At 42.0% G+C, this 19235-nt stretch overlaps 5 protein-coding genes across 5 annotated transcripts in view; 3 read left to right on the forward strand and 2 right to left on the reverse strand.

Annotated features, from left to right (window-relative positions):
• The window catches only part of C922_03178 (hypothetical protein), a gene marked incomplete at both ends in the record, with an annotated part of 5456 nt that extends 1423 nt beyond the window's left edge, over nt 1–4033 (forward strand). The window contains one exon of the mRNA XM_008818770.1: nt 3–4033. Coding sequence (XP_008816992.1) covers nt 3–4033 — 4031 coding nt within the window. The remainder of the gene's footprint in view (nt 1–2) is intronic.
• A 943-nt stretch (nt 4034–4976) lies between these two features.
• Nucleotides 4977–5791, reverse strand: C922_03179 (hypothetical protein; the record flags this gene model as incomplete). Its single annotated transcript, XM_008818771.1, has 4 exons — nt 4977–5045; nt 5206–5276; nt 5432–5503; nt 5680–5791. The coding sequence occupies 4 exons, from the start codon at nt 5789–5791 to the stop codon at nt 4977–4979; spliced, it is 324 nt and encodes a 107-aa protein (XP_008816993.1).
• Nucleotides 5792–7461: 1670 nt separating this feature from the next.
• On the forward strand, nt 7462–10233 carry C922_03180 (hypothetical protein; the record flags this gene model as incomplete). Its single annotated transcript, XM_008818772.1, has 1 exon — nt 7462–10233. One exon carries the CDS (start codon nt 7462–7464, stop codon nt 10231–10233), a length of 2772 nt encoding a protein of 923 aa, XP_008816994.1.
• A 1777-nt stretch (nt 10234–12010) lies between these two features.
• Nucleotides 12011–12811, forward strand: C922_03181 (hypothetical protein; the record flags this gene model as incomplete). Its single annotated transcript, XM_008818773.1, has 2 exons — nt 12011–12229; nt 12344–12811. The coding sequence occupies 2 exons, from the start codon at nt 12011–12013 to the stop codon at nt 12809–12811; spliced, it is 687 nt and encodes a 228-aa protein (XP_008816995.1).
• Nucleotides 12812–14664: 1853 nt separating this feature from the next.
• On the reverse strand, nt 14665–19011 carry C922_03182 (hypothetical protein; the record flags this gene model as incomplete). The annotated part of the gene is made up of 1 exon (XM_008818774.1): nt 14665–19011. One exon carries the CDS (start codon nt 19009–19011, stop codon nt 14665–14667), a length of 4347 nt encoding a protein of 1448 aa, XP_008816996.1.
• Between the last annotated feature and the right edge of the window lie 224 nt (nt 19012–19235).

A 19235-nucleotide genomic window follows, 5' to 3' on the forward strand; every position in this document is an offset into this window, starting at 1 on the left:
AGCGTCGCACGGAGAACAAAGTAAAGACCACTTTAAAAACAAATACGATTTTGACTTTTTCGAGAATTACCTAAATGTCTACCTGAGTAAAGGCGGCATCGCCGGTGGGGTGACCAAGGGAAAGATCCCCAAGCAGCAGATGCAGCAGGAAGAGGATCATGATGATGATGAGGAAGACGTTTTGGCCAACATCCAAGTGACCAAAGATGGGAACCGCAGCGCAGAGTGGGACGAGGATTTCTCGAACGCCGACAAAAGCGAGAGTAGCCAAGTGGAGGGGAAATACCAAATTGATAAAATCTACGGCACCTACTTCGAAAATGTCGAAACTTCCTTGATCCTAACGAGGAACATGAAAAAGAGCTATAAAAATTTTATACAGAATGAAAAGAAAAAAAAAAAAGATCAAGCAGAAGGGTATGCGAACGAGTTGGATGGAAATGTCTATACAAGTATGCTCCAGGGGAACATGTTACTGTGCCCAGATGACATGGGGTTGAACTGTGCCCTGGAAGAGGAGGGAACCTTGGAGGAAGAAGAGGAAGAGGAACTGGAAGTAGAAACGAAATGGGAAAAGAAAGATGAAGTAGAAGGGGAAGAATATTTTAACAACACACCGAAGATTTTCCCGACTCATGACGCCAACGATTTTAAGGGAGTTCTTGACATGCTTAATGGCGCACATGAAAAGGCCAAAGAGGGGAATAAGTGCAGTGATAGTAAAAATCAGGAGGCACTAAGTAAAAAATTAGACGGTGATTATAATTACACATGCAATGACGAGCAGAATGACCATTCATTCCATGGTGGTAGATTGGGCCAGCAACAAAACAGCAACAATGACGATGGCCATAGCGGGGGAGAGGCCCAACCTACGGATGGACAACGATATGTAACAGAACTGGAAAAGGGAATACAATTTTTTACGCCTTACCAAACCGTCGATAAGAGGAATCTCGTAAGTACGTTCAAAGGTAACGAAGACGAAGCGGAGGGACTAGTCAATAAGCACATTCCAGCCAAAGGGAAGAAACCGAATAAGACGCCTTACAAGAAAGGTAACATATCAGTACCAGAAGAAAAAATAAATGTGAATGAAGAAAAAGAGAAAGGATTGGGGGAAGATAAAGAAACACATGACAGCGACAGTGAAAATAGGAATGTTCTGAAATCCTTCGATGATTTGGATCATGCACCGATAAGCGGAAGTCAGATGGAGAAGGAAAATTTAGAAGAGTGCAATGGCGCTGCGATGGAGAAAAGGCGTTTCCCCGTCGTACGTCAGGAGGAGCAGGAGGTGGAGGAGGACAATCCGATGGGGACCAAACACAGGGAGAGCGCATCACTACGTTTAGTTTCCAATACGACGGGTTCTGTTATCAGACCCACGGGTCCATTTTCCAAACACAAAGATACAATTACCAAGCGCCTAGGTACGATTAAGAAACCTGTAGGTGCCGTCAACCAAGAAATAAATGAAGCTGGGCCAAGAGAAAGGAAGGAAAAAGAAGTTCGCAAAAACTGTCCAATAAAAGTGGAAGTGCCAGAAGAGAACAGTGAAGTTAATTCACCAGCAATAATGGTTAGAGTCAAACGGGAAAACTGCGAGGATGGCATTAGGGAAGCGGGAATATCAGCAGACACTAACGCGAGAAAAACGAATAAGCAGAAGGAAAATTTTGGAACAATTAACATAAAGATGGAGATGGAGGTGAGCGGGATGCCCATAAAGACGGAGCCCAGGGAAATCCCGCAGATGAATAAGGAGATCGAGGGGGAGCAACCTAACGATGGGGAGCAACCTAACGATGGGGAGCAACCTAACGATGGGGAGCAACCTAACGATGGGAAGCAACCTAACGATGGGGAGCAACCTAAGGAGGGAGAGGAGCCTACCGAAAGGCAACAGCCTAAGGAGGGGGAGCAACATGAGGCGTCGCCAGTCTTGACGCAAAGTACACCACTGAATGTGTCTCAGAGCGGAGACGCCAGTCAGTGTCCCAAAACAGTTGTCCAAATGGCTAGCAGCAAAACGAGAGGCAGGGCTAGAGAAAACAGCAGCTCCCAAACACGTACCAACGTGCAAAGTAAAAGGAGAAACATGTTTTATGAAAATATGTCGAGCAGATTTTCGAGATTTTTCTTTTTTTCTTCCAAGAGAGGTAACACTAATGAAGGGGAAGGCAACTCGGACAGTGAATGGGAGAGTCAAGACAGGAAAAGTGATAGTGACGACGACAGCGAGAAGAATGGAGAGACAAGCGAAAGTGACGAGGGTGAGCAGAAGGAAGAGAGCGAATCGAATGATCCCAATGAAGGACCCACAGATGAGCCGCTTTACTCGACGGAACAACTACAAGAGGACGGTGCCCAAATGATTAGCACCGCTCAGTTGAAAGATGTCGTGGGGGAAGGCGATGACGTCAATGATGAGCATATGCCCGGTGAAGGAAAATCAGGTGAGGGCAATGAAAATTTGCAAACATATGAAAACAGGGATGGTGGCAATAGGAAGGTTGGTGAGGACACTGGTTGCAGGTACCTGACCCGCAGGATGAGACGATCCGAGAGGCTGATGGGGACCAACAAAGTTACCGAGAGAAAAGTAATCACTGTGAAGAAAGAACCACTCGACCCAGCCAACCTAACAGAAAATGAAACAAGGACATGCAACGTATGCAAGACCGTTTTTAAAAACAGAAAATTAATGAAAAGACATATGATGAGCGTCCACTCTGAAGAAAGGCCATTCGAGTGCGAAATTTGTCTCAAGCGGTATAAAAGAGCGGACCACTTGAAATTGCATCGGCTAAATCACAACCTAAATAAACAGCCCAAGAAGTTCCAGTGTTCCATCTGTCAAATGTTTTTCCAAACGTCCAGACAGTTAAAAAATTGCACGTTGAAGCATATGAAGTGCTCCATGCGTAAGGATGTCGCGGAGAGGGCGATGAGTAGGCGAAGGCGTGGTGTGTCAGCGGTAGGTGCATCTGCGTCAGATGAGGATTTCCATGATCATCAGCTGGAAGGCGCGGTAGACGAGGTAGGTAATCATGGGGAGGGCCATTCGCACGGAGGGGAAAACGACGCGAGTGGTGAGACAATCCAAAGCGGTGAAGAGCATGAACAGAGGGAGAGCCACACTGTTGTTAGCGAGAGCGGCACATGGAGAGGCGATACTGCCCCGGAACAGGCGGGTACTGAGCTCTGCGCGGAGCGGGAAGAAATGGACAAGCGTCAAGTCGAAAAGGACAGGCGACAAATTGAAGCTCACGAGCAGCAGGCGAACGCGGAACAACCGTGGGAAGTGAAGAGGGAGAACTCCACCCCAGGTAGCATTTCTGTCGAAATTCGAACGTGCCACGTGTGCAGTATGGTTTTTGCAAATAAAAAATTAATGAAAAGACACCTGATGAGTGTGCATTCAGAATCAAGACCATACAAATGTCACCTTTGCATAAAAACGTACAAGCGCTCGGATCATTTGAAGAATCATATCTTATCCCATAAAGATAATAAAGACAAAATAAAATACACTTGTTCCATTTGTCAGTCTACCTTTGACACTCCCAAAGAATTAAGAGCGCACAAGGTAAGGCACTACAAATGTCCATATGAAAATTGCTCCTACTCCTATTCTACCATCGCCAAAATGAAGTATCATTTGAATAAGCACAGATGTAACCTCTTCTATTCATGTCCCGTGTGTGCCCACAAATTTCTCATTTATAAAGAGTTCATACAACACAAGAAGACCTGCTTCAAGAAGAAGTACGTCTGCCTGCAGTGCAACAAAATATATTTACATGTCAATGGTTACAACAAGCATGTACGGAGAGTCCATTTGAATATCATTCAGAACTACAAATGTACCATGAACAACTGTGGCAGGGAATTTTCTTCTGAATTCAGCTTGAAGGAGCACATAATAAATTTCCATCATCGGGTGAAGCGCTTTTTCTGCTCCAAGTGCAACATGTCCTTTGGCTACAGGAGCTCCTTTCGCCGCCACAACATTAATATACACCCGTGAGGGAGGTGCGCAAGTGGTGAGGAAGAGATAAGGACGCGGCGAGGAAGAGATGAAGGAGCTGTGGATGAAACCGCGTAACTCCAGGGCAGCGTATTTTGGGATCCCCCCCAAGAGCGACCCATTTCTTGCTTTAAAATGAAAAGAGCAGCAGGCTCTCTCCCTTCCCCTCTTCAACACACTGTACAGTACCCTACCCACCATGACAAAGGGTGCCCCCCATATGACATATAAACCTTTTCACTCATGTCAAGCCTTTTCTTGCATAATTAAATGAGAAGCAGCACGCTTTAAAATTCCTGTCTTGTGTTATCCCCGCACAGGAACATCGCGGCTGTGATTGATACCGCCCTGCACAAGTGCCCACGTTTTATCCGTGTACGTTTGTGTCTGATAGAAGGGTGCCCCAAGATAAGTTGCCCGCGTTTTCGCCAGTGATATTTGTATTTTTTTATACTTTTATTCATTTATTTCTTTATTTTTTTTTTTTTTTTTCCTTTCTCCTCATTTTAACTAGTTCCCTGCACTGATGACAACCATATATCTGTCTCTCCATGCGTGCGTATCAGTATATGATGCTTGCATACCCACTTATGTCTACGCGATGCCGATGCAGATTTCGTATTCCAATATTTTCTCATCTCTGTACCACTGACACCCCTTTTGTTCGTGTCAAAGGGATGAAGATGTGTTTTTTTTTTTTTTTTTCTTTTTACCTCCGTGGCACGGAGGTTAATCACACAATTCTCTTTCGTGCACACATGGCGCGCATTTTCCTACTTTTAAAAAAAATTCTATTCAAAATGGTACCACCACACTCGGGGGGACTTTTCGTTTTTGAGGTTTACATAAGCAAGTGCAAAAAAATTAAAAAAGCTACGTGATGTGCGGGGTTAAAAGGCTTGGGGTTCTCCAGGAGGGTTGCGGTCCTATGCACAATTGGGCTTCACTTCTCTTCCGTTATGAATGGGTTGGCGATTTCTTGCGTGCCGTCTACTGGCGTTATTAGCGCGATCTGCCAAAAAAGGGGGGCGCAAAGTGAAGAGGAAAAGTGGGAAACTTGACGCAATGGAATGAGACACAATAAAAGGAGACAGTCTGACGGGGAAGTCAAATTTACACCGCGTGGGAAACTCCTCTCAGCACGAACACACGGGCCAGAAAAACGACAGTACCGATGTCCCCCTGGCGACGACTAAACCGATGCTCCTCGTTTTCTCCGTTATGACGAAGCTGTCATTCGGGTCTGAAAAAGGTAGAGAAGTGAGCCATGTGTAGGCGCATTTGCCATGCTATGTTTTTGCTTTGTTTTGCTTTATTTTTCTTTATTTTACTTTTCTTTTCTTTGCTTTTTTTTTTTTTTTCTTTTTTTTTTTTTGGAAACTATTTATCCCGTTCTACCCCTTATATATTCCTCAGTTTTGTCCAGCACTAAGTTGAAGATGGCATCGTGGCCAATTAAATTGCCAACAACTGCGTGGAACAGAAAAGCGGGAGAATTATGAGATGAGTCGCCGTGACTGCCTCAAACAATTATATATGTGTCAGTGTAGGTATGAAGTGGAGCGGTTTCTCTGTTTTATGGACACCAGCACATACGTATGTATGCACCGGGGTGTGTATTTTTTTCCACCCCATTGGGTGCTAACCTTCTCTTCCGCCATCGAACTTGACGCGAATCTTTTGGTTCATAAATTTCTTGATGTCTGTCATGAACTTGTTTTCTTTGTTATATGATGGAGTCGTTGGAAGCACCGACATTTTGCTGGCAGGGGGTGATGGAGCACAGATGTGATATACCGGCGTAATGCACCGATGTGATGTGGGACAAGGGACGATTTGGTTGGAGCGGCTCCGTTGCGTGCTCCTTCTATGCTTTGCTTCAGCTCTTCTCTGCTCTCGCTGTCGTTCGCACTGATGTCCGCGCTTCTCTTTGAACTGCTCTTTGCGTAGTTTTTTTCTGCCGAGTAAAAAGAAGTCTGCTTAAATTGGAAGGGCGCAGAACAGAGGGAGGGAATTATTTTCAAGAAAACCTCATCTTACGTTGATGTGATCAAAATGAAGTGAAAAGGAAGGAAAAAACAGAAAAAAATGCCTTCCTTTTCCTAAAGGATTTGCACTCAGTCGTTTCGCCTTTAACTTCGCAGGGCTGTTGCGAAATTGAAAAAAAAGAAGCGGAAATAATTGTAAAATTCTACTTTGCCGTGTTGCCTACGTTCCGGCCAGTTTTATCACCCAGAATTGTCAAGATTGTCATGCAAATCTGGATCAACTAATTTGGTGCCAAGCTCCTTTGCTTTCTTTTTTTTGTTGCCTTGTGGAGGGGTACAGTATTGCGGTAAATTTTCACTGCGTAGAAGCCAACTGCGTTGCTTCGCATCATCTTATCAGATGATGTACTCTTAATAGAAAAGACCGCTTTTGTACGTTTGTTCCTTTGAGCGCAGAATTATTGCACTTTTCTTTTTTTTTCTTTTTTTTCTATGAGGTAGGTGGGGAAGCTTTAGCCTGGCTGTCGCACTGTCCTTAAATTAGCACCACTATTCCGCCACGCTATTTTTTTTTTTTTGTTGCCGCACAAATAGTATACCACGATCTGATTACAAATGTTTCAACGTTGGCTTGCGTTTCTTTTTTTATTTTTCCTTTTTTGTAGTTCCTCTTTTGTTCTATAACACCCGTGGGCCAAGCTGAAAAGGTGTCACTGCGCCCGCATGGTTTGCGTTCTGCATGTATAATTTTGCACATGTAAATTGCATATGTAAAATATGTGCAGATTTTTGCGATCCCCTGGTTTGACCTTTTCTTTTTTTTTTTCTAATTCTTCCCAATTTGAAGCATTAGTTTAGCAATTCCACGCATTGTTGCCAGTGGAAAATCATCCGAAGAGAAAAAAAAAAAGAAAAAGAAAAAAGACGAATGGACAGGTGGGATAACAGACAACCGACACAATACCCTTTTTTGCAACCACTTTGTTAGCAGTTCTAACCTCCTTTTTTTTTTATTCCCACCCCCTCCCCAAATTCGAGAGCCATTCATCACAGCAAATAAGCGCAGTTTATATATGGCCTCTCCGCGAAGGCATTTCCGCCATTAATTGTCATTGGCGCATCTTTGCTCGTAATTTTAACCTAACCGAGAAGGAATCAAAAGAACACACTGCACAATTGCGTGGGGGCAATTTTTCCTCGATTCGATTAACATATGGAAGGTAGCCCAAATGATAGGAAGCACATTTTTACATAAACGAATGGTGAACATTTTTATATATACACTTGAAAAGACAAGCAACAAAAAAGAAAAAAAAAAGCAATATATCCCTGCATGCATTTATTATTTCCCTATTTGTGACTTTTCCCCCCTCTTGAGAACTTGTTACGTATGTCCCCCGAGGGGGCACCCTGTGATAGAACAATTTTTGTACATACAAAATGACCAACGTAGTTAGCGCGCTTCTGAATGAAGAAAAGGATGCGTGGCTAAATTTGAATGACATCAGACAAAACGCGAAGAAGCACAACTGGAAAGAGAACCCTGGGAAGCAAAACAATTATATTTTTTCGAAAGACAATGTGAAGATATGCATCATAGGATTGAAGGGGCTAGTGACCATCGATTTCCGGTTGCTAAGCGGAGTCAACTACAAACTGTGCAAGAGCAATTTGAAGGAAGAGGAGATATATGACTTATTCTCAACGAATAGTTTTTTTAATTACACAAATGATGTACTACAGAAAACGGTTTTGTGCAACAGTTATGATTTAACTGTAAAGGAAAAAATAGACCTTTTCAATAAAAACGATAAATCATTTTTGCAAGGGGTGAAATGCAAGGACCTGTTTTCTCGCACCCGTGGAGGATCCCATAGTTTGGGCAGTGAAAAGGCAAAAATGGGCACAACGAAAGTAAGAAGCAGCGCAACGAATGGGGAGGGGCAGGTGGATCATAATTCGATAGACTTCCCTGAGGAGAAGAAAGTGCAAGTCAACCCGATTGAATCAACTCACATAAAGCTTCAACCAGAGGAAGGCAAACAGTTACAAAAGGAAAATGCACACATTAGGAATAGCCTTTACGAAAATGCGTTCGATGTTACCCCATTAAGTAAGGCAGTTAATAAGGCAGTTCTCTCCAATGAGGCAGATAAGGACAACAAAAGGGTCTTGAAAATATTTGGCCTTTTTAACAAACGTCCTCGTGACAAAGTCACCGAAAATTCGAAAGGATTTCCAAGCGAAGGAGGAGCAAATTCACCAACTGGGAAAGATTCACCATGTGGAAATGATCATAGTGGAGAGCACCCCAAAGTTCAGGGGAAAGAAGCGGGAGAAATTTACCCAAAGGGGAGTGACAACCGAAAGGGGGAAAAAAACTGCATCGATTATGGTGTAAAGAAAGGACGCGTAAAGGAAGAAAAAAGTTCACCTCATCATATACTGTGTGACCATACGAGAAAAATTGAAGAGGAGGGAAAGTTAAACGTAGGTAATTCCAAAGTGAGCACAGAACTCGATGCTAATAACCACGGGGCGAATAAGACCAAGGAAAAAAAACAAAATCTCAATGATAACCGTGTTAGTTACGAACAGGAGTTAACACTCTCCCTAGGGATAGAAAACAACGTCGTTACCCCGAATAACGATACATTTGGCAAATTTAATTCAGGAGAAAAGTCTTCCCTATGTTATGGTAGCACTAAGGGGAATAGCAGAGAATATCTCGAATGGTGCGACACGCTAAGTAGAAAGAGGGAATGCTATATGTTAAAGTCCTTCACCATGCATTCTCTCAGCGAGGAAGACTTAGACAACGAAGAATTGCATCGAATGAGCGCTAGCGACGAGGAAACGGCTAATTGGTGGAGCGGGGAGGGGCACACAAATGGGCCGGGAAATGGTACCACAAGTGGACGACCTTTACACGCCGCCAAAACGCATGAAACAGATTTGGCGCCCAGTAAGAAGGAGGGGGACTGGTGTATAACGGAACTATCTCCCTCCCATTCGGATTGCCACCCCGCCGATGATGTGGTCGATGGGGAGGAATGCACAAATGGGCACCTTCTCGAGAACGTCACTAATGAAGGGGAGAATCCCATCGACTGCAACGCGGGCTACCAACCGAGCAATCATTGCACCCACAAAACGAACACGGTTAACATATACATACAAAATAACACGGTACAGTACTATGGTCCGAAATATAGGCACAGCAGGAAGGCCAAGGCGAGGTTGGCGCGGGACGAACACGGCCTAAGTCACCTTAAAGGTTATCGCAGTTGCGGGGAAAAATGGAGCAACAAATGGGGCAGAAAGTGGGACAGAAACGGGGGTAGCAAGTGTGGAAACAAGTGGGATAACCACTGGGGCAATTGGGAAAATTGGGACTCCTGTCTGGACCATCGCTGGAACAACTGCAACGCGAAATACAATCATTATAATCAGCCTGTGAAAAAAAACCTCGTCAATGGACACAGTTTCTCCCCCCGTAACTCCCATCACTTGGCCGTGCGGATAGCCGGAAAAAACAACTGTATGGATAAGAACAGCGCGTATTACAGCCACAGTTGGACTAAGCGCTTCCCGAAATATTACACAGAAGATCCGCGTAAGGTTTACAATAATGGTAGCGGCCAAATGGTAGGCTTCCACGAAGAGGCAACCTATATCAATGCAGAAGAACATGAAAAAAATGGCAAACCTGATTATCCATTTTGGGGCGTACAAAAAAGCAAAGGTGCTCACCACTTTTATGATAAAAGTTCTTTTTATATAACGAAAAATAGGAACAATTATGCACGTAGAAAATACAATGAATGCAAACCAAGTGACGCGTTGCAGCCATATGAACCGCACAAAAAGGTAAAAGAACTTGAGAAGGAAATATACAATAAGCTGACCTATTTAAAGCACTTCAAACATGATGATACCAAGTCGATCCCCAGATATTACTGCACCTTCAGACATTTGCTTGCCCCATCCAGGACAAGAAAACGACCCCTGTGGCTACAAAATATGATAGATACGAATAAATGTGGATACTGTGATGAGCAGTTTTCCAGTTTGAAGAATCTGGAAAAACATTTCGTTCATGTGAAAACACATAGAATATATTACTGCTGTGGGAAGCCCTTCTCTTCTTTGAAATTTTTATATATTCACCTCAGGCGGGATAACCACTATGGGTACGTTTACTATTACTAAGGGGGGGGGAGGGGTACTTCCACGATAGGAATGCTGTGGTCCCCTCTTTAAGCCCCCCTTGTGTTTTTTTCTGCGTAGCAATTGATGCACGCATGACAAACCCGCTCTATTGTTCACTATAATCCTTTTTTTTTTCTTTTGTTGTCTTGTTTGAATATCATAATGATGTTTGGTGTATGATCTGACATGTATTTTCTTCTATATTTCTCTTTTACATGTCGATGATACTGTAAATTTTTGGAATAAAACACTTTTTTTTGTTGTTTTTTTTCCATATCAGTGTTTTTACGTGAATTTCATCGCGCTGTCGTTTTTCGCATCATTTTTTTTTTCCCACCCCCTCCATGTGTGTGTTGTAAAAATATAAAGGCAACTTTATATGGGGGCACTTTTTTTAAAAGATGGAAACGCGCACCCATGCGAAGTTCAAAAGAGGATCTCTTACACAAAACTGCAAAGTTATTTTTCGTTCGCGTAGGGAGTTTATGGTCTCCCGAGAAATGCAGATGGGGAATGGCGACGCACAAGTAGTTATATGAGAAAGAGAAAAATTTAAATAAAAAATCAGGAACGGTTAGTTACGCCTAGAACAAGAGGGGAACTTTTTTTTTTGTTGTTGTTAAAGCAAAGTCGACTGTTACGACTGCCGTTTCTTGGCCATGCCCCAAGTGAAGAGTTTTTTTTGTGCCAAAAAAATTTGTTCCCATGGGCTGGCGGTGGAATTGAAAAAAAAAATCATAAAATAATAAATTACTATAATAATAACATAGAAGAATAATAAAATAGTAAAATAATAAAAGAAGCGGTTAAAAAGCAGGAATAGAAATTAATGCGGAAAATGTTGAACTTTTTTCTCTACGTAGTTAAGCTGCTTATCCCGATGGACGTATTTTTCCCTGTGGGCTGTTAAGCCAGTTTATCCTTACGAATTAACCAAACGGCAATTTTAGAAACACATTTGTAATTGCCTTCCAGTAACGTACCATTTCGAATGAATGTAACAAACCGTGAGTCAGAGTAATTTCATTTGCTCCTTTTGATGCAACGCATTTTGCGTTCCTGCTGGAATGGAATATGTCACGTGCTTATCGGCATAATATATGGGCGATTGTTTAACACAATTTTCACGCAACATAAATCCACAATTGTTTTAGTGGATGGGAAATTTTTTTTTTTTTTCCGGCCGGCACATTTAACATATAGGAGGAAAACACCCTTTGTGAATGTACCAGCGTGAATGCGTAAATTTACCGTCCCAAGTGGAACGACTCTGTGTACTGCATTTGGCGAAGAAACTGCAAAAATGTTTTCCCAAATTGGCATACGAACCATTTTCTCTTCAGCCTGCTAAATATCAGCTGAAGAATTGAGTTTTTTTTTTTTTTTTCTTTTTTTTGATGCCCCTTTTAAGATTTAAATGTACAAGTTGATCGATCCTGCAACAGCACTTGGTCCATTTGCCTCCCTCTTATGCATTCTATATGAAATTATTTGCGCGCGTGAAGAGTGCATCTGAGAATCTACCCATCCGAGAAATTTCACAAATGCGATAAAGCACCAATGCGGATATCTTCACGCTTGCCATCTTTTTGGAGAGACCCACATCCAGTGAAATTTTTCCCGTGAAAGGAAATTACACGAGCTCGTCACGCATGTATATACGTATAATCCACACACACACGCACACCACCGTGTTTTTGCCCACTCCACTGCTACACCTTCGAAGGAATTAGCATTTTACTTCAACGTCTTAAACATAAAAGGGACACACAGAAATATGAACAGCAGAAGTACCACAGGGAATAAGTTTGCGATGAGCCCCAACTCTTTTGAAAATAACGACAATAAAGAAAATCATCTGAAGGAAGTGGTGACTCCGTTAGGGGATGTTTATATACTCAATGAAAAAACTAATGAGAAATTTATTAAGGGCACCCAGAGGAGTGACGGCACGTTTAGGAAAACCATCCGCGTAAGGACGGACTACATGCCGCAGGTGAGTAGCGGCGCCGGGGGGTTTCCACCTCATAACCACGCATAACCATTTGCGCGAATAATAAAATCCACTTGCGTGTTAATTTCCCCCACTTTGTCCCTTCCCACATGGCAGGAGGAAAACTGCGTATATCAGGTGAAGGGGAAAATACTGGAAGAGCAGAACAGGAGCGGGATTGTAAGCTCCAGCACGAAGACCTATGCAAGCGAGAATCCCCTCGACAGCAATACAGCAAGCGCAAAAGAGGTGGTCACAAATAGCATTCTGAAAATTTTGGCGAATAAAAGCGCAGAAAAAAAAGTGCCCGGGTGGAACCCCATTAATGAAAATGAAAACGAAAATCAAAACGGGAAGAATTTAAAAAAGAAGAAAAAGAAAAAAAAAAAAAAAAAAGAGACGGTGAAAAAATCGAGAGTTAATAGAGACGAGTTATTAGAAGGTCTACTAAATTACCACTGTGAAGGCATCTTTGGGGACGTAAACCCTGACCCCCTTCCTCCCTTTCCAAAAAAAAAAAGAAAAAGAAAGTTAATGCGACCGAGTGGCTCTTTTTACCATTTTCTTCTGAAAATGAATAATTAGCTTTTTTCTTAATTTTTTTTTTAAAAGTTCAATTGTTTCTTTACATACCAACGCGCATTTTCTTTCCGCATGCGGAATGCGTGCGCCATTTTTGTAGCGCCTCTAGACCCCTTAATAATTTGTTGCGCAGTTATCTAATTTCCCACACGTTGGAATTTACGTCCGGTTAAATTTCTTTTTCTTTTTTTTTTTTTTGATCCTATAAATCGGATTAACATTTAGTATACTAAGAAGAAAAATTGATTACCGTTTATTTAGTAAAAAGTGTGACTAAGCAGCAGAAAAAAAAAAAAATAATAAATGTTTTTACCCAAAGAAGCATCTCTCATCAGGCGATACGTCGAGGAGAATGGCAGCAGCTGGGAGAACTGGAATTGAAGAGTCCAAACAGAGTGGCTACATGGCGTGCTAATTTTTCCTTTTTAATTGGGAAAATAAGGAAAAATTATGCAACCGAGCTGGCGCTGCCCACTTCAATGTATTTTTCGTAGCCGACGGTTTACACCCGAAATGTAAGTCCCTATTCTTTGTAGAACGGCGCAGGGTACTTGCACACGAAGACGTCTGCTGTGCTTTGTTTTACTTAAAAAAGGTATTAAAAAAGTGAATGGAATTTTACATATAGTTGTCTAAATTATTATACTTTTAAAAATATCGAAATTACATCATATAAAAGCAAAATTAATAACAATAAAATGGGAAGCACGCAGTGTGCGGGCGCGTGTGTGTAGGTGTGTGGTGGTATGCGGTGGTGTTGTGTTGGTATTGTGGGCATGTGTTGTTTAGCGATCTTGTGTAGCGATGCAGTTGTGCCCACCTGTGTAGGTATGCAAATCCGCACATGTGCCGGCGTAGACGCACATCATAAGCACGCATGCACAGTCCCATAAAAAAAAATAGAAAACATGGGCTGGTTGAAAGTTTATGACGACGAGCATGTGGAGGATGTATCAAATTTCTAAAAAAATTTACAATAAAAAATAAATTTTAAAGCATAAAAAAGGGAAAAATGGTGAAAAAGAAAAAAAATGTGGAAATTATTTGCATACTTAATTTTTTACCAATACGTATATGCCTGTAGACATATACATACTTCACAAAACCTAATAAAGATGGCAGCTTCGCAAGGAGGGGAAGGGGTAAAACAGAGGTACAGAAAGAAAAGAGGAAAGATGAAAGAGAAAAAAAAATGCTGTTACATATGTGCGCTATATATACATGTGCAAACGTGTTGGCATATTTATACACACCCACCTATCCCTTCGTGCGTAGAGGTAGGTTCCCGTGCGTCGTACATCTCCCTCCTTTGTGCGCAGGTCTGTTCATCACACGCACGTACGCACGCATCTATATGCATATGCCGACACGTACACTTCGTAAGCGCATACATGTTTAAACATGCGCTTAGGACAATGCGCATATATATACGGCGCACATATTTTATAGCCAAATTTTTAAAACACAAATGTGAGGGTTACCCTTACGTGCGTTGGTACGAACCTACACATTGGCTAAAACATGCACAAATAGATGTAGGAACGTACGCTAACAGACACGTACGCGTAGACGTGCATACACGCCATACACTTCATACACGTGCACACACCTACACACATGCGACTGTCTGGTTTTGCTTTACTTCTTCTATTATACAAGATGTTACACGATAGTGGCAAATATTTACTTCAAAAAAAAAAAATGATACACATGCTTCCCAACAGATGGGGGAGGTGCACACTTGGTTATACTTGATAAAATTAAGAAGAAAAAAAAAAAAAACATTTTCGTGATTCTCCTCCATTTTAAACATACATCTTGAGTTGATATTTTTTTCTTTTTTTTTTTTTTTTTTACTAAGATTTTTTACTCCTCTTTTTAGAGTAGCCAATTTTAGTTGGGGATTCATTTTTATCAAAATTGAACACCGACTTTCTTTTATTTTTTGTAATTTTTTTATCTACCTTCAATGAAGTATCCTTCGTGATACTGGACTTAACGGGGGTTTCATTATTTATAAAGGAATTCATAATTGCCTTTTCATTTATCGATGTAACTAGGCTCGCTTTCTCCTTGGTTCCACCTCTCATCATCATTTGCTTCTTGGGTGTCTCGTAATTTAACATACTTGACATGTCTGCTTGTTCCATTTTTTTATTGCTCATGACTTTTCCCCTGTTGGACGCCTTGGTTTTTTTTACACTTGTTTTGTTCGTCTTGAAGTTTTTATCAATATGTAAAATGGGGGTTTTAATGTACATGTTATTTATTCTCTCTATATGTTCTTCTAGGCGTTCATCTGATATTCTTTGCCTCGGGGTGTGATCGAAGTCATCCCGGTTGAAAATTTGATCTTTGAATCTTGACTTGAGGCTGTTGCTGTTTGGCGTCTTCATGGAATCCATGTCGTCGCTCAGCTTGTTCGAGTCGATGGCGTTGGGGTTGTCAGGTGGAAGGGTGACCTTCTCATCGTCGCTACGGTCACCGTGACTGTTACCACCGTGGCCATTGTCGGCATCACCACGGTCATCGTCCCCATCGCCGCTGCTAGTGTCATCCTCGTCCTTCAACACTATGTCGCTTAAGTCCTGATACTTGTTATCATCGGACAAGCTAAACTTAATGGGCGTCTCGGAGGAGTCGAAAAAGTTGGCAGAAAGCTGGGCATTCATATTGGAACTATTGGAGTGGCCAAATTTTCCATGTGCGGTCTCTCTCTCCCCGCTTCCACTGCCAGAATCCATATTAATGTGTTGCAAATTGACTCGTTCTATGCGATTCTTCTCTTTAATAAACTTCTTCGTAGGTGTACAAATGTCCGTTATTTTGTTAAAATGTTGGAAATAATTATTCGAGTAGTACTTGTCCGTTTCCAGTATGGATGGCTGATCCGGATTAGCAACAAAATTTTTTACACTGTCTTCCGTTTCGCAGACTACCCATATGGCAACACAGGAAATATCATCTACTTTGTTGCCTTTGTAGGTTCTATTTGGTTCTCTATACTTGCCAAGAAATGGAAAAAACGGTTTGCAGTGAAGTTTGTCCCCACTTCTCCTCTTAGCTATGTTCGTAATGGAATAAGCTATGTCCTGCGCAGGGGTGAATGCACTTGGGTCTCCTAACTCGCATGCTTCTTCTGGGCTGATGGCAAAGGTACAATAGGCTTCTATTTCTTCATCGAAGAGATTATCACTCACGCCATCACTCATTAGTAAGATCAAATCTCCGGGCATACATAAAATTTCCGATGGAGGGCTGACCGCTGCTTCGGGTGGATCTCCATCAATATCTACCTTTTCTAAAATCTTTACAAAACTGTGTAGGCCTCTATTTTCTAAATCTTTCCATTGACTACGATCAGGTAAGTTGGATAGCTGGTAGGGGGCTCCGTTCTCCCATTTCTGTTCACTCGTCTTCCATATAATTTTACGCACTATGGAAGGGTTCCTTCCTTTATTATTATAATACAAAAAGGATTCCACTGGAAATTTCGGGTAAGTTTCTCTTTCGAAATTTATATCCCCTGGAAGGAACTCCCTTCGAAGAATCATACACACGCTGTCTCCTAAAGAGGCTATCCCACACTTCCCAGTATATTCATCTATCAACCCTACGATGGCGGTCGAGCTGCCATACGCATCTGCATACTCTTTCTTTACGCTGTCTAGTGAATTTTTTAGCAACAGCTTCGATCTGATTATTGTATTGTAGGAAACCTTCGCATAGTCGTTTAAATTTTTCGATAATTTCTCTGCCTCCCTCTGGCAAGCAAGTGACAACCCGATGGAAAATTTAGAAGCATCTATTCCTTCCAAACTCCACGAACCTACTCCATCGAATATACCAAACGCAGGAGGTATATCCGTTTGAAACGTTGCGTCTTCACACCTTCCTTGCACTTTCCCAATACGACACTGTCCTCCGTACGTCTTAAATAATTTTATCATGTTGGCTCTTACATCATCCAGGGAATTCTCCCTCAATAATCTGTTTTCACTTAAACGTCTTCCCATTTCATCCACTGTTCTGTAATTATCATCTAGGAACATTTTATTGGTTTGATCTAGTAACGTTTTATTATTTTCTTCGATAGTTCTGTTCGCGCTGCTTAACTCACTCGTGATGTTGTTACTCTTGGCCATTTGAAGACTCTCTTCATCTGAGGTAACATATAAACAGGTGTCATTTAGTTTGTTAATTTCTAAATTTTTCGTTTTTTTCTCTTCACTGTGTAAATCTAATGAGTTACTATACATTTGATGGTTGTATTCTTTATTTTCTGATTTATCGCTAAATAAATCGCTTTTATTTTTTTTGTTGCCTAGGCCTACGATGCCGCTGTTCACGTGGTCGCTGCTTACGTGACCGCTACTATGGTTGTAATTGTTAACGGTGTACGCAATAGAACACGTACTCGTGCAGGCGGTCGAACTCGCGACGGCACTGGCGCTCGTTCCACCGGCGTGAACACTGCTACTACTGCTCCTAAAGGCTAACTCTCTTTCTTTCGCATGCAGCAAATTCGTTTCACGGGGATCGGAATTATTACCTTGTGCGTGTGCCAGTCGCACGTGCTCGCTGGAGGGGGGATAAGTATGACTGTTGCTGTGATGATTGTCCTGATCGTAGTCTCTCTGATGGTAGTCTCCCTGATCGTTGTTTCCCTGATCGCGGTTGCCATTACCATTACGGTTACCGTTGCGATTGGCATCAATGTTGCCGATGCTGCCAACGCAGGAGGAGTCGTACTCCTCGAGGAAGAATCGGGGATCTTCCAGCGCCATTTTTTCCCGCACCTTCTTCAAATTTTTGTACAACCTTTGCAACCCGCAAACACCCTTCCACGTCCGCCTAGTGGCATTCACATTGATCTTTTTCAAAAGCTTAATATTTTTAAAGAAGGAAAAAGTAGCGATGGGGCAATAGGATATTGCTTCTTCTAGCAAATTCAAATTCTGTTCATTCAGGCCAAAGAAGAGCTGCTTCAGTGCACTATCATTTAGCGAATTAAAAAATTCATTCATGGCTTTCGTGCCACTAAAGTTAGGATCACTCCTATGGAATTTTATATATGCACAGAATTCTCCATAAATCCTATCTTTTAACACCACCTGTGATCTAAAAAATTTAAACAAAAATCGTAGCTCATTTAAGAAGGTAACTGTTCCTTTTAGCGTGTCCAGTAATTTATTTGTACTTACACAGTTCCTACTAAATCGTAATATCCTCGCTTCTCGTTTCCCTGAATGGTTCAGTACCAGGCACACATATTTGTGTTCATAATCTTCGCGAAAGGGTAATATACAGTGTTCTAACGACTTGGACGACTTGCGGTCGTTTTTACTATTCTTTAGATTGCATCTGTCATTGAACTTTTGGTCGTATTCGCAAAAGCCAAATTTATTCGTCTTTCCTGCGCATAGCATTTCGACGAAATTGGACACGGCGTTTTTGTCTCCCAGCTTGCAGTCATCATGTTGGCTGTCGTCACGTTGATGGTCGTTACAGCTGCTGTCATTGTAGATGTTGTCATTGTAACTGCTATCATTGTAGCTACTTTCATCATCGTTATTGTCCTTATCATTGTGATTATCTCGTTTCTTTTTCTTCCTCCTTTTGTCCATCCTGCTCGCTTCGCCGAAGCCACGACCACCACCTCCACGGTCCCCATCTGCATCCCCCTCATGATCGTCACCATGCTCGTCCTTATTCCAGTCGTCATTCGCGTCATCATCCCCGTCATCTTCATCAAAATTGCTGTTACACATGGATATGTTTGTAATAATTTTCTCCTCCAACATTTCCGTTTTCCTTTTTATGTTTAACCTCCTTTTTAACTCTTCCAAAATGTTCGCCTTGAATTCTTCGTTGCTGTTTATTTCAACCAGGTCGTCTGCGTCCACGAACTTCACAATTTGACATATGGTTATCACTTCCCCTAGGACATATATTCCTTCGTCTCCTATGAACATTTTGTGTTGGGCCCACAGAGCGTGTGATATTTTTCCATTTTTCACGAAGGTCCCCAAAATTTCTTCTAGCTTCCTCTTCACAGTGTCCGTGTCATTATCGTTTCCTTCGCCATTGCAGCCGCTTCGTTCTTTCCCTAGCACGCCTTCTTGCCACGTCTTATATTTAAACACATCGGTGGACACATAACCGGACAGGACCTTGTCATATATGTTGCTCAAGAATTCCATGGTGAGAAGTAAAAATAAAAACTAAAGCGCATGTATACACACATACATCTATGTATGTGTTAGGGTGGCACGTAGATACAGGTAAAGGGGGAGGAGGTAAGCTCGCCAGGCATGCGTGCCAGGGGTTGTACATACATATATAAGTAACTAATCGGGTGTGATGGGGGCTATAACATTACACGCAGTGAGAAGGCGGTAGAACTTCAATTTTGCAGACGTGTACT

Source organism: Plasmodium inui (assembly GCF_000524495.1).
Source record: "Plasmodium inui San Antonio 1 unplaced genomic scaffold supercont1.12, whole genome shotgun sequence".
NCBI lineage: Eukaryota > Apicomplexa > Aconoidasida > Haemosporida > Plasmodiidae > Plasmodium > Plasmodium inui.